This window comes from Staurois parvus, unplaced genomic scaffold (genome assembly GCF_062004578.1).
Source record: "Staurois parvus isolate SC_StPar_1 unplaced genomic scaffold, SC_StPar_1.0 ptg002187l, whole genome shotgun sequence".
Taxonomy (NCBI): Eukaryota; Metazoa; Chordata; class Amphibia; order Anura; family Ranidae; genus Staurois; species Staurois parvus.
Window position 1 is genome coordinate 112,501 of NW_028319983.1, and position 14,596 is coordinate 127,096.

General features: G+C 53.7%; 1 protein-coding gene across 1 annotated transcript in view; it reads right to left on the minus strand.

The window, feature by feature from the left end:
• Positions 1 to 14,593, minus strand: part of LOC149431657 (serine/threonine-protein kinase 36-like) — a 46,395-nt gene extending 31,802 nt beyond the window's left edge. The window contains 8 exon segments of the mRNA XM_089665425.1: positions 2,911 to 3,095; positions 4,430 to 4,523; positions 4,600 to 4,849; positions 8,907 to 9,037; positions 9,116 to 9,193; positions 9,481 to 9,621; positions 13,612 to 13,696; positions 14,531 to 14,593. Coding sequence (XP_089521551.1) covers positions 2,911 to 3,095; positions 4,430 to 4,523; positions 4,600 to 4,849; positions 8,907 to 9,037; positions 9,116 to 9,193; positions 9,481 to 9,621; positions 13,612 to 13,695 — 963 coding nt within the window. The 5' untranslated portion in view covers position 13,696; positions 14,531 to 14,593.
• Positions 14,594 to 14,596: the final 3 nt, after the last annotated feature.

The window sequence follows — 14,596 nt, forward strand, 5'->3', positions numbered from 1 at the left end:
ATGCAGGGTAGACCCGCTCGCAGGCACGAGATGCAGGGTAGACCCGCTCGCAGGCACGAGATGCAGGGTAGACCCGCTCGCAGGCACGAGATGCAGGGTAGACCCGCTCGCAGGCACGAGATGCAGGGTAGACCCGCTCGCAGGCTCGAGATGCAGGGTAGACCCGCTCGCAGGCTCGAGATGCAGGGTAGACCCGCTCGCAGGCACGAGATGCAGGGTAGACCCGCTCGCAGGCCCGAGATGCAGGGTAGACCCGCTCGCAGGCACGAGATGCAGGGTAGACCCGCTCGCAGGCCCGAGATGCAGGGTAGACCCGCTCGCAGGGTGTGGACATAGGACAGAAATGGCTGGAGCTGGTCTTACAGTGAAGTCATAGGATGGAGGTCCTTTGTAAGTTCAAGCCGGTTACTTGGTGAGATCCATAAAATGCAAATCTTTGTCTACATTCTAAAACACAACTTGTGTTAGGCTAATGCGTTTTGGCTGTAACCTGGTTACAGCTGAAAGGCGTTTGTCTAACACAACTTGTGTATGTAACTAATAAAGATTTGCATGTTATGGATCTCACCGAGTAACCATCTTGAACTTTGTAACGGGAGTGACTTTGGGTGGGGGGCCCATGGAACACAGCCCCCTTTGGAGAGGTGGGGAGACCCCTGTCTCAGCTCCCCATATCCCTATTATGTGTAAGTCACCCTGTGCCTGTTAGGGGTGCAGGGGGATCTCTCCTAATATTGAATAGACATGTATAGGTGGGATGTGGGGGTTGTTCATTGTTTACTGCCACGTGGTGTATCCCATTGTTCTATTGTGTGTCTGGGCTTGGGAGCAAACTATTATGGGAATTATGTGTTTGTACTGGCTCGGTCGGGGGGGGGGGGGGTGTTTCCGGCAGCCCTTCCCCCTGATGGGACGGCCTGCTGATGTGTTTCCTGTTACTGGGTGTATTGCCCCACCCAGTGTATAGATCTTGTATCTATATTAAAATAAAGCGGTCCATTTCCTGTTTTAATGCAAGTATGGTGCTGTCTCGTCTTGTATGCGCAGCGGTGGTGTCCGTGGATCTGGGTCCGGACGCAGGGAAGCGGGAGTCGAACGGAAATACCCTAGGGCAGTCGGGGTCCGGTTCCGTTACAAACATATTATTGAATATGCTAATTGAGTGAGGGGACACTCCAGCCAGAGCACATGGTCTCAGCCAAGAGAAGCAGAACCTGCAGAGCATAGGTATTGTCTCCTTTCACAGACAGGGTGGAGGTGGTTTTCAGATGAAGTGATGGAGATGGTATCGGGGTGGAGATACAGGGTGAACCTGATCTCAGCGTGTGCACATGGCTTTAGATTATGTGATGAAGATGGGCTCACAACAGAGAGATAGGCTGGAGCTGGTCTTGTAGTGAAGAGGTAGGGTGGAGGTGGTCTCACATGAAAAAGTGATGGCGCTGGTATCGGGATGGAGATATAGGGAAGAGGGTAGAGATATAGGATGAACCTGCTCCCAGCGTGAGAACAATGGGCATGATGTGATGGAGCTGGGCTTACAGTGGAGAGATGGGCTGGAGCTGGTCTTGTAGTGATAGGTAGGGTGGAGGTGGTCTTAGATGGAGAAGTGATGGAGCTGGTATCAGGATGAAGATATAGGGTAGAAATGGCCTAAGGGTGGAGGTACAGAGTGAACCTGCTCTCAGGGTGTAGGTAGCTTCAGATGAAGTGATGGAGCTGGGTGAAGATACAGGGTGGGTCTGGTCTTATGGTGAAGATTTAGAGTGGAGCTGGTTTCAGAGAAGTGATGGAGCTGTTCTCGGAGTATAAAGGATAGGTCTGGTCTCATGGTGAAGATATAGGGTGGAGGTGGCCTCATGGTGAGGCTATACGGTGAAAGTGGTCCCATGGTAAATTTAAAATGTGTAGGTGGTCTCATAGTGAAAACATAGGGTGAAGGTGGTCTCATGGTGAAAACATAGGGTGAAGGTGGTCTCATGGTGAAGATATAGGGTAAAGGTGGTCTCATGGTGAAGATATAGGGTAAAGGTGGTCTCATGGTGAAGATATAGGGTAAAGGTGGTCTCATGTTGAAAACATAGGGTGGAGGGGGTCTCATGGTGAAGATATAGGGTGGAGGTGGTCTCATGGTAAAGTGTAGATTGGAGGTGGTCTCATGGTAAAGATATAGGGTGAGGGTGGTCTCATGGTGAAGATATAGGGTGAAGGTGGTCTCATGGTAAAGGTATAGGGTGAAGGTGGTCTCATGGTGAAGATATAGGGTGAAGGTGGTCTCATGGTGAAGATATAGGGTGCAGGTGGTCTCATGGTGAAGATATAGGGTGAATGTGGTCTCATGGTGAAGATATAGCGTGAAGGTGGTCTCATGGTGAAGATATAGGGTGAAGATGGTCTCATGGTGAAGATATAGGGTGAAGATGGTCTCATGGTGAGGATATAGGGTATAGGTGGTCTCATGGTGAGGATATAGGGTGCAGGTGGTCTCATGGTGAAGATATAGGGTGCAGGTGGTCTCATGGTGAAGATATAGGGTGCAGGTGGTCTCATGGTGAAGATATAGGGTGCAGGTGGTCTCATGGTGAAGATATAGGGTGCAGGTGGTCTCATGGTGAAGACACAGGGCGGGGCCGGTGTGAGGGCGGAGGCACGGGGCGGGGCCGGTGTGAGGGCGGAGGCACAGGGCGGGGCCGGTGTGAGGGCGGAGGCACAGGGCGGGGCCGGTGTGAGGGCGGAGGCACAGGGCGGGGCCGGTGTGAGGGCGGAGGCACAGGGCGGGGCCGGTGTGAGGGCGGAGGCACAGGGCGGGGCCGGTGTGAGGGCGGAGGCACAGGGCGGGGCCGGTGTGAGGGCGGAGGCACAGGGTGGAATCTAGGAACACATAAATCTGGCGCAGTGTTTGGCAGTTACCTGGCTGCCAGCCGGTTTCCCCGTTTCTCTCTCCTTCCTCTTGGCCACACGTTGTCTTGCTTTGCTCAGAATGCGGGAATGTGCGCTGGCCTTCCCGGCGCTCTCACACAGTCTGTCACGGAGCTGCTGCTGCTCATCAGTCAGTGGAGAGGTGAATGGACTTCCAGCGGTGCCGTCCTCCAATACTGAAAAAATAGACAAATCACAGAAGAGTAACCTTAGATCTATAAAATTTACCGTCCCTGCCCCCACAGTACAAGTCTGCCCTTAGCACCGCCCACAGACAAGTGTCATCAGCAGGGGAGTGGTATGAAATGCCATCAGGGATATACAGTCCCACCCCAGAGTACCAGCCCGCCCATAGCTCCGCCCACAGACAAGTGTCATCAGCAGGGGAGTGGTATAAAATGCCATCAGGGATATACAGTCCCACCCCAGAGTACCAGTCCACCCATAGCTCCGCCCACAGACAAGTGCCATCAGCAGGGGAGTGGTATGAAATGCCATCAGGGATATACAGTCCCACCCCAGAGTACCAGCCCGCCCATAGCTCCGCCCACAGACAAGTGCCATCAGCAGGGGAGTGGTATGAAATGCCATCAGGGATATACAGTCCCACCCCAGAGTACCAGTCCACCCATAGCTCCGCCCACAGACAAGTGCCATCAGCAGGGGAGTGGTATGAAATGCCATCAGAGATATACAGTCCCACCCCAGAGTACCAGCCCGCCCATAGCACCGCCCACAGACAAGTGCCATCAGCAGGGAAGTGGTATGAAATGCCATCAGGGATATACAGTCCCACCCCAGAGTACCAGCCCTCCCATAGCTCCGCCCACAGACAAGTGTCATCAGCAGGGGAGTGGTATGAAATGCCATCAGGGATATACAGTCCCACCCCAGAGTACCAGCCCGCCCTCAGCACCGCCCACAGACAAGTGCCATCAGCAGGGAAGTGGTATGAAATGCCATCAGGGATATACAGTCCCACCCCAGAGTACCAGCCCGCCCTCAGCACCGCCCACAGACAAGTGTCATCAGCAGGGGAGTGGTATGAAATGCCATCAGGGATATACAGTCCCACCCCAGAGTACCAGTCCACCCATAGCTCCGCCCACAGACAAGTGTCATCAGCAGGGGAGTGGTATGAAATGCCATCAGAGATATACAGTCCCACCCCAGAGTACCAGTCCACCCATAGCTCCGCCCACAGACAAGTGCCATCAGCAGGGAAGTGGTATGAAATGCCATCAGGGATATACAGTCCCACCCCAGAGTACCAGCCCGCCCTCAGCACCGCCCACAGACAAGTGTCATCAGCAGGGGAGTGGTATGAAATGCCATCAGGGATATACAGTCCCACCCCAGAGTACCAGTCCACCCATAGCTCCGCCCACAGACAAGTGTCATCAGCAGGGGAGTGGTATGAAATGCCATCAGGGATATACAGTCCCACCCCAGAGTACCAGCCCGCCCTCACACAGAAAGGAGGTCTCTGAGGATCTGATGAAGATCTCACCCATCACTTTGTCTTTAATGAAGGGATGTTTCAGCAGAGCCGGCCAGGACAGTCGCAGAGTCGGGTCCTTTGTCAGGAGCCCCTGGAGGAAATCCTGGTAGAATCATAGAAAGCAGCAAGTCATTATCTCCGATTCACTCAGGAATCCCGCCCTTGTCACACAGCCTGACCTTGAGTTCCGCTGACACCCCCTTCGGCCATCGCACTGGTTGTTGGGTGATGATGCTGACCAGCTGGAAGATGCTGTGTGTATAGAAGGGAGGTGTCCCCACCAATAACTCATAGACGATACAGCCCAGGGCCCAGAGGTCGGAGCGATGGTCGTACGGACGTTCTAGAACCAGCTCTGGTGACATGTACAGAGGGGTCCCTTTAATGGAGCGCACCATGAGGGTGTCCAAACTCAGCTCCCGGGCAAACCTGCACAAGGAAGGGACATGGGGTCATGGGGGGGTCTGTGTGTACATAGAACACACCACTGTATGTATTACATTGGAGAAGATCTATGGGGGTCACCATGTCTGTATCACACTGTAGAAGATCTATGGGGGTCACCATGTCTGTATCACACTGTAGAAGATCTATGGGGGTCACCATGTCTGTATCACACTGTAGAAGATCTATGGGGGTCACCATCTCTGTATCACACTGTAGAAGACCTATGGGGGTCACCATCTCTGTATCACACTGTAGAAGATCTATGGGGGTCACCATCTCTGCATCATACTGTAGAAGATCTATGGGGGTCACCATCTCTGTATCACACTGTAGAAGATCTATGGGGTCACCATCTCTGTAACACACTGTAGAAGACCTATGGGGGTCACCATCTCTGTATTACATTGGAGAAGATCTATGGGGGTCACCATCTCTGTATTACACTGTAGAAGATCTATGGGGGTCACCATGTCTGTATCACACTGTAGAAGATCTATGGGGGTCACCATCTCTGTATCACACTGTAGAAGATCTATGGGGGTCACCATGTCTGTATCACACTGTAGAAGATCTATGGGGGTCACCATGTCTGTATCACACTGTAGAAGACCTATGGGGGTCACCATCTCTGTATCACACTGTAGAAGATCTATGGGGGTCACCATCTCTGTATCACACTGTAGAAGACCTATGGGGGTCACCATGTCTGTATCACTCTGTAGAAGACCTATGGGGGTCACCATCTCTGTATCACACAGTAGAAGATCTATGGGGGTCACCATCTCTGTATCACACTGTAGAAGACCTATGGGGGTCACCATGTCTGTATCACACTGTAGAAGATCTATGGGGGTCACCATGTCTGTATCACTCTGTAGAAGATCTATGGGGGTCACCATGTCTGTATCACTCTGTAGAAGATCTATGGGGGTCACCATGTCTGTATCACACTGTAGAAGATCTATGGGGGTCACCATGTCTGTATCACACTGTAGAAGATCTATGGGGGTCACCATGTCTGTATCACTCTGTAGAAGATCTATGGGGGTCACCATGTCTGTATCACTCTGTAGAAGATCTATGGGGGTCACCATGTCTGTATCACTCTGTAGAAGATCTATGGGGGTCACCATGTCTGTATCACACTGTAGAAGATCTATGGGGGTCACCATGTCTGTATCACACTGTAGAAGACCTATGGGGGTCACCATCTCTGTATCACACTGTAGAAGATCTATGGGGGTCACCATCTCTGTATCACACTGTAGAAGACCTATGGGGGTCACCATCTCTGTATCACACTGTAGAAGATCTATGGGGGTCACCATGTATGTATCACATTGGAGAAGATCTATGGGGGTCACCATGTCTGTATCACACTGTAGAAGACCTATGGGGGTCACCATCTCTGTATCACACTGTAGAAGACCTATGGGGGTCACCATCTCTGTATCACACTGTAGAAGATCTATGGGGGTCACCATGTCTGTATCACTCTGTAGAAGATCTATGGGGGTCACCATGTCTGTATCACTCTGTAGAAGATCTATGGGGGTCACCATGTCTGTATCACACTGTAGAAGATCTATGGGGGTCACCATGTCTGTATCACTCTGTAGAAGATCTATGGGGGTCACCATGTCTGTATCACTCTGTAGAAGATCTATGGGGGTCACCATGTCTGTATCACTCTGTAGAAGATCTATGGGGGTCACCATGTCTGTATCACACTGTAGAAGATCTATGGGGGTCACCATGTCTGTATCACACTGTAGAAGACCTATGGGGGTCACCATGTCTGTATCACACTGTAGAAGATCTATGGGGGTCACCATGTCTGTATCACACTGTAGAAGACCTATGGGGGTCACCATCTCTGTATCACACTGTAGAAGATCTATGGGGGTCACCATGTATGTATTACATTGGAGAAGATCTATGGGGGTCACCATGTCTGTATCACACTGTAGAAGACCTATGGGGGTCACCATCTCTGTATCACACTGTAGAAGACCTATGGGGGTCACCATGTCTGTATCACACTGTAGAAGATCTATGGGGGTCACCATGTCTGTATCACTCTGTAGAAGATCTATGGGGGTCAGAATGTCTGTATCACTCTGTAGAAGATCTATGGGGGTCAGAATGTCTGTATCACTCTGTAGAAGATCTATGGGGGTCACCATGTCTGTATCACTCTGTAGAAGATCTATGGGGGTCACCATGTCTGTATCACTCTGTAGAAGATCTATGGGGGTCACCATGTCTGTATCACTCTGTAGAAGATCTATGGGGGTCACCATGTCTGTATCACTCTGTAGAAGATCTATGGGGGTCACCATGTCTGTATCACTCTGTAGAAGATCTATGGGGGTCACCATGTCTGTATCACTCTGTAGAAGATCTATGGGGGTCACCATGTCTGTATCACTCTGTAGATGATCTATGGGGGTCACCATGTCTGTATCACTCTGTAGAAGACCGATGGGGGTCACCATGTCTGTATCACACTGTAGAAGATCTATGGGGGTCACCATGTCTGTATCACACTGTAGAAAATCTATGGGGGTCACCATCTCTGTATCACACTGTAGAAGATCTATGGGGGTCACCATCTCTGTATCACACTGTAGAAGATCTATGGGGGTCAGCATGTCTGTATCACTCTGTAGAAGATCTATGGGGGTCACCATCTCTGTATCACTCTGTAGAAGATCTATGGGGGTCACCATGTCTGTATCACTCTGTAGAAGATCTATGGGGGTCACCATGTCTGTATCACTCTGTAGAAGATCTATGGGGGACACCATGTCTGTATCACTCTGTAGAAGATCTATGGGGGTCACCATGTCTGTATCACTCTGTAGAAGATCTATGGGGGTCACCATGTCTGTATCACTCTGTAGAAGATCTATGGGGGTCACCATGTCTGTATCACTCTGTAGAAGATCTATGGGGGTCACCATGTCTGTATCACTCTGTAGAAGATCTATGGGGGTCACCATGTCTGTATCACTCTGTAGATGATCTATGGGGGTCACCATGTCTGTATCACTCTGTAGAAGACCGATGGGGGTCACCATGTCTGTATCACACTGTAGAAGATCTATGGGGGTCACCATGTCTGTATCACACTGTAGAAGATCTATGGGGGTCACCATGTCTGTATCACACTGTAGAAGATCTATGGGGGTCACCATCTCTGTATTACACTGTAGAAGACCTATGGGGGTCACCATCTCTGTATCACACTGTAGAAGACCTATGGGGGTCACCATGTCTGTATCACACTGTAGAAGATCTATGGGGGTCACCATCTCTGTATCACACTGTAGAAGATCTATGGGGGTCACCATGTCTGTATCACACTGTAGAAGATCTATGGGGGTCACCATCTCTGTATCACACTGTAGAAGATCTATGGGGGTCACCATCTCTGTATCACACTGTAGAAGACCTATGGGGGTCACCATCTCTGTATCACTCTGTAGAAGATCTATGGGGGTCACCATCTCTGTATCACACTGTAGAAGATCTATGGGGGTCACCATCTCTGTATCACACTGTAGAAGACCTATGGGGGTCACCATCTCTGTATCACACTGTAGAAGATCTATGGGGGTCACCATCTCTGTATCACACTGTAGAAGATCTATGGGGTCACCATCTCTGTATCACATTGTAGAAGATCTATGGCGGTCACCATCTCTGTATCACATTGTAGAAGATCTATGGGGGTCACCATGTCTGTATCACACTGTAGAAGATCTATGGGGGTCACCATCTCTGTATTACATTGTAGAAGATCTATGGCGGTCACCATCTCTGTATCACATTGTAGAAGATCTATGGGGGTCACCATCTCTGTATCACATTGTAGAAGATCTATGGGGGTCACCATCTCTGTATCACACTGTAGAAGATCTATGGGGTCACCATCTCTGTATCACACTGTAGAAGACCTAAGGGGGTCACCATGTCTGTATTACACTGTAGAAGATCTATGGGGGTCCCCATTGGACAGAGGGTTCAGACTCACCCGAAGTCGCAGAGTTTGATGGTCCCGTCCTTCCCCAGTAGAATGTTCTGAGGTTTCATGTCTCGGTGGAGGATGCGATGAGAATGGAGGTAATAGAGAGCCGACACCAGCTGGGCAGAGACATCCCGCACCTACACAGAGACAGCGGTCACCCTGCACAGCTCAGCCAAAGGACCAATCACAGACAGATCGAGGACAGCGTCTCTTACCAGATCCTCCGACAGATTCCCATCATCTTCCAGGATCTGGAACAATTCTCCCTCTGCGTACTCCGTCACAACCACCACCTGACCAGAGAAGGACAGACAGGATCAGCTGTCCAGCATGCGCACAGTGTTGGGGTGTCTCTTACCTCTCCAGCATGCGCACAGTGTTGGGGTGTCTCTTACCTCTCCAGCATGAGCACAGTGTTGGGGTGTCTCTTACCTCTCCAGCATGAGCACAGTGTTGGGGTGTCTCTTACCTCTCCAGCATGCGCACAGTGTTGGGGTGTCTCTTACCTCTCCAGCATGCGCACAGTGTTGGGGTGTCTCTTACCTCTCCAGCATGCGCACAGTGTTAGGCTGTTTCTCACCTCTCGCTCAGTCTCACAGCTGTCCAGCATGCGCACAATGTTGGGGTGAAACAAGTCTCTCATAATCTGGATCTCCCTCTTCAGACCTCGGAGCTCCTTCTCTGATCTGCCCACTTTAGGAATGAACTTCAGGGCCACAACCTGAGAAGAGAGAAGACCGGCGTCATACAGGAGGGGGAGGAGGAGGAGAACCGGCGTCATACAGGAGGGGGATGAGGAGGAGAACCGGCGTCATACAGGAGGGGGAGGAGGAGGAGAACCGGCGTCATACAGGAGGGGGAGGAGGAGGAGAACCGGCGTCATACAGGAGGGGGAGGAGGAGGAGAACCGGCGTCATACAGGAGGGGGAGAACCGGCGTCATACAGGAGGGGGAGGAGGAGGAGAACCGGCGTCATACAGGAGGGGGAGAACCGGCGTCATACAGGAGGGGGAGAACCGGCGTCATACAGGAGGGGGAGGAGGAGGAGAACCGGCGTCATACAGGAGGGGGAGAACCGGCGTCATACAGGAGGGGGAGGAGAACCGGCGTCATACAGGAGGGGGAGGAGGAGGAGAACCGGCGTCATACAGGAGGGGGAGGAGGAGGAGAACCGGCGTCATACAGGAGGGGGAGGAGGAGGAGAACCGGCGTCATACAGGAGGGGGAGGAGGAGGAGAACCGGCGTCATACAGGAGGGGGAGGAGGAGGAGAACCGGCGTCATACAGGAGGGGGAGGAGGAGGAGAACCGGCGTCATACAGGAGGGGGAGGAGGAGGAGAACCGGCGTCATACAGGAGGGGGAGGAGGAGGAGAACCGGCGTCATACAGGAGGGGGAGGAGGAGGAGAACCGGCGTCATACAGGAGGGGGAGGAGGAGGAGAACCGGCTTCATACAGGAGGGGGAGGAGGAGGAGAACCGGCGTCATACAGGAGGGGGAGGAGGAGGAGAACCGGCGTCATACAGGAGGGGGAGGAGGAGGAGAACCGGCGTCATACAGGAGGAGGAGGAGGAGGAGAACCGGCGTCATACAGGAGGGGGAGGAGGAGGAGAACCGGCGTCATACAGGAGGGGGAGGAGGAGGAGAACCGGCGTCATACAGGAGGGGGAGGAGGAGGAGAACCGGCGTCATACAGGAGGGGGAGGAGCTTGTCTTGACTGCAGATTCTGCTCCTGTGAAGAGACACCACCTGAGCAGAGACTTCATGAACAGACAACATTCTCTTTTCTTTCTTGAGTATTGAGGGGCTCAGGAATTCGGAGCTGTTGGTTTATACTGCCACCTACAGGAGGATTGATCACTATGACCCCTCCCACTCCCAGCATGCTTCTGTGCTTCAGAGAAAAGTGGAACCTTTTTTTGTTATTTTTCTTCAGCCACATGTTCCTCATCTCCCTCATGGGACGTCTTCCTTCGGAGCTGGCCAGGACACCACATGTTCCTCATCTCCCTCATGGGACGTCTTCCTTCGGAGCTGGCCAGGACACCACATGTTCCTCATCTCCCTCATGGGACGTCTTCCTTCGGAGCTGGCCAGGACACCACATGTTCCTCATCTCAATCATGGGACGTCTTCCTTCGGAGCTGGCCAGGACACCACATGTTCCTCATCTCCCTCATGGGACGTCTTCCTTCGGAGCTGGCCAGGACACCACATGTTCCTCATCTCCCTCATGGGACGTCTTCCTTCGGAGCTGGCCAGGACACCACATGTTCCTCATCTCCCTCATGGGACGTCTTCCTTCGGAGCTGGCCAGGACACCACATGTTCCTCATCTCCCTCATGGGACGTCTTCCTTCGGAGCTGGCCAGGACACCACATGTTCCTCATCTCCCTCATGGGACGTCTTCCTTCGGAGCTGGCCAGGACACCACATGTTCCTCATCTCCCTCATGGGACGTCTTCCTTCGGAGCTGGCCAGGACACCACATGTTCCTCATCTCAATCATGGGACGTCTTCCTTCGGAGCTGGCCAGGACACCACATGTTCCTCATCTCCCTCATGGGACGTCTTCCTTCGGAGCTGGCCAGGACACCACATGTTCCTCATCTCCCTCATGGGACGTCTTCCTTCGGAGCTGGCCAGGACACCACATGTTCCTCATCTCCCTCATGGGACGTCTTCCTTCGGAGCTGGCCAGGACACCACATGTTCCTCATCTCCCTCATGGGACGTCTTCCTTCGGAGCTGGCCAGGACACCACATGTTCCTCATCTCCCTCATGGGACGTCTTCCTTCGGAGCTGGCCAGGACACCACATGTTCCTCATCTCCCTCATGGGACGTCTTCCTTCGGAGCTGGCCAGGACACCACATGTTCCTCATCTCCCTCATGGGACGTCTTCCTTCGGAGCTGGCCAGGACACCACATGTTCCTCATCTCCCTCATGGGACGCCTTCCTTCGGAGCTGGCCAGGACACCACATGTTCCTCATCTCCCTCATGGGACGTCTTCCTTCGGAGCTGGCCAGGACACCACATGTTCCTCATCTCCCTCATGGGACGTCTTCCTTCGGAGCTGGCCAGGACACCACATGTTCCTCATCTCCCTCATGGGACGTCTTCCTTCGGAGCTGGCCAGGACACCACATGTTCCTCATCTCAATCATGGGACACCTTCCTTCGGAGCTGGCCAGGACACCACATGTTTCTCATCTCCCTCATGGGACGTCTTCCTTCGGAGCTGGCCAGGACACCACATGTTCCTCATCTCCCTCATGGGACGTCTTCCATCGGAGCTGGCCAGGACACCACATGTTCCTCATCTCCCTCATGGGACGTCTTCCTTCGGAGCTGGCCAGGACACCACATTTCCTCATCTCCATCATGGGACGTCTTCCTTCGGATCTGGCCAGGACACCACATGTTCCTCATCTCAATCATGGGACGTCTTCCTTCGGAGCTGGCCAGGACACCACATGTTCCTCATCTCCCTCATGGGACGTCTTCCTTCGGAGCTGGCCAGGACACCACATGTTCCTCATCTCCCTCATGGGACGTCTTCCTTCGGAGCTGGCCAGGACACCACATGTTCCTCATCTCCCTCATGGGACGTCTTCCTTCGGAGCTGGCCAGGACACCACATGTTCCTCATCTCCCTCATGGGACGTCTTCCTTCGGAGCTGGCCAGGACACCACATGTTCCTCATCTCCCTCATGGGACGTCTTCCTTCGGAGCTGGCCAGGACACCACATGTTCCTCATCTCCCTCATGGGACGTCTTCCTTCGGAGCTGGCCAGGACACCACATGTTCCTCATCTCCCTCATGGGACGTCTTCCTTCGGAGCTGGCCAGGACACCACATGTTCCTCATCTCCCTCATGGGACGCCTTCCTTCGGAGCTGGCCAGGACACCACATGTTCCTCATCTCCCTCATGGGACGTCTTCCTTCGGAGCTGGCCAGGACACCACATGTTCCTCATCTCCCTCATGGGACGTCTTCCTTCGGAGCTGGCCAGGACACCACATGTTCCTCATCTCCCTCATGGGACGTCTTCCTTCGGAGCTGGCCAGGACACCACATGTTCCTCATCTCAATCATGGGACACCTTCCTTCGGAGCTGGCCAGGACACCACATGTTTCTCATCTCCCTCATGGGACGTCTTCCTTCGGAGCTGGCCAGGACACCACATGTTCCTCATCTCCCTCATGGGACGTCTTCCATCGGAGCTGGCCAGGACACCACATGTTCCTCATCTCCCTCATGGGACGTCTTCCTTCGGAGCTGGCCAGGACACCACATTTCCTCATCTCCATCATGGGACGTCTTCCTTCGGATCTGGCCAGGACACCACATGTTCCTCATCTCAATCATGGGACGTCTTCCTTCGGAGCTGGCCAGGACACCACATGTTCCTCATCTCCCTCATGGGACTTCTTCCTTCGGAGCTGGCCAGGACACCACATGTTCCTCATCTCCCTCATGGGACGTCTTCCTTTGGAGCTGGCCAGGACACCACATGTTCCTCATCTCCCTCATGGGACTTCTTCCTTCGGAGCTGGCCAGGACACCACATGTTCCTCATCTCCCTCATGGGACGTCTTCCTTCGGAGCTGGCCAGGACACCATCAAGCAGGACGTTATAGGGGGCCGCCTACCTACCTCCCCGCCAGGGGCTCATATAGGATTAGAATGATATGGGGTCACCTCTCCGCTGTGCCGTCTCCTCCCCTTATAAACTCTCCCGAAAGATCCTTCTCCAATCAGATCCAAGACGTGATACTTCTCCATCCTGGAAGAGACCAAACACAACACTAAACAACGTGCAGCCAACAAAGAGAGGCTATGGGGCCCGGGAGCAGTGCAAAGAGGGGGCCCTGGGACCATAGAGGGGTCACTGGGACCATACAGGGGGCCCTGGAACCATACATGGGGGAGGGGGCCCTGGCACCATAGAGGGGGTGGGGGCACTGGGACCATAGAGGGGACACTGGGACCATAGAGGGGGGAGGAGGAACTGGGACCATAGAGGGGGCACTGGGACTATAAAGGGGGCACTGGGACTATAGAGGGGGTGGGGGGCCTGGGACCATACAGGGGGGAGGGGGCCCTGGGACCATAGAGGGGTCACTGGGACCATAGAGGGGGGAGGGGGAACTGGGACCATGGAGGGGGAACTGGGACCATAGAGGGGGGAGGGGGAACTGGGACCATAGAGGGGGCACTGGGACCATAGAGGGGGCACTGGGACCATAGAGGGGGGAGGAGGAACTGGGACCATAGAGGGGAGGGGAGGAACTGGGACCATAGAGGGGGGAGGAGGAACTGGGACCATAGAGGGGGCACTGGGACCATAGAGGGGGCACTGGGACCATAGAGGGGGCACTGGGACTATAGAGGGGGTGGGGGGCCTGGGACCATACAGGGGGGAGGGGGCCCTGGGACCATAGAGGGGGCACTGGGACCATGGAGGGGGAACTGGGACCATAGAGGGGGGAGGGGGAACTGGGACCATGGAGGGGGAACTGGGACCATAGAGGGGGGAGGGGGAACTGGGACCATAGAGGGGGAACTGGGACCATAGAAGGGGGAGGGGGCACACCCGGATTGGGCTCCTCTCACTCACCCGGCTGTGGCTCCCTCTCCGCTGTCCGGGCAGCGCAACGAACACTTCCGGTTATTCCGGTTGTCC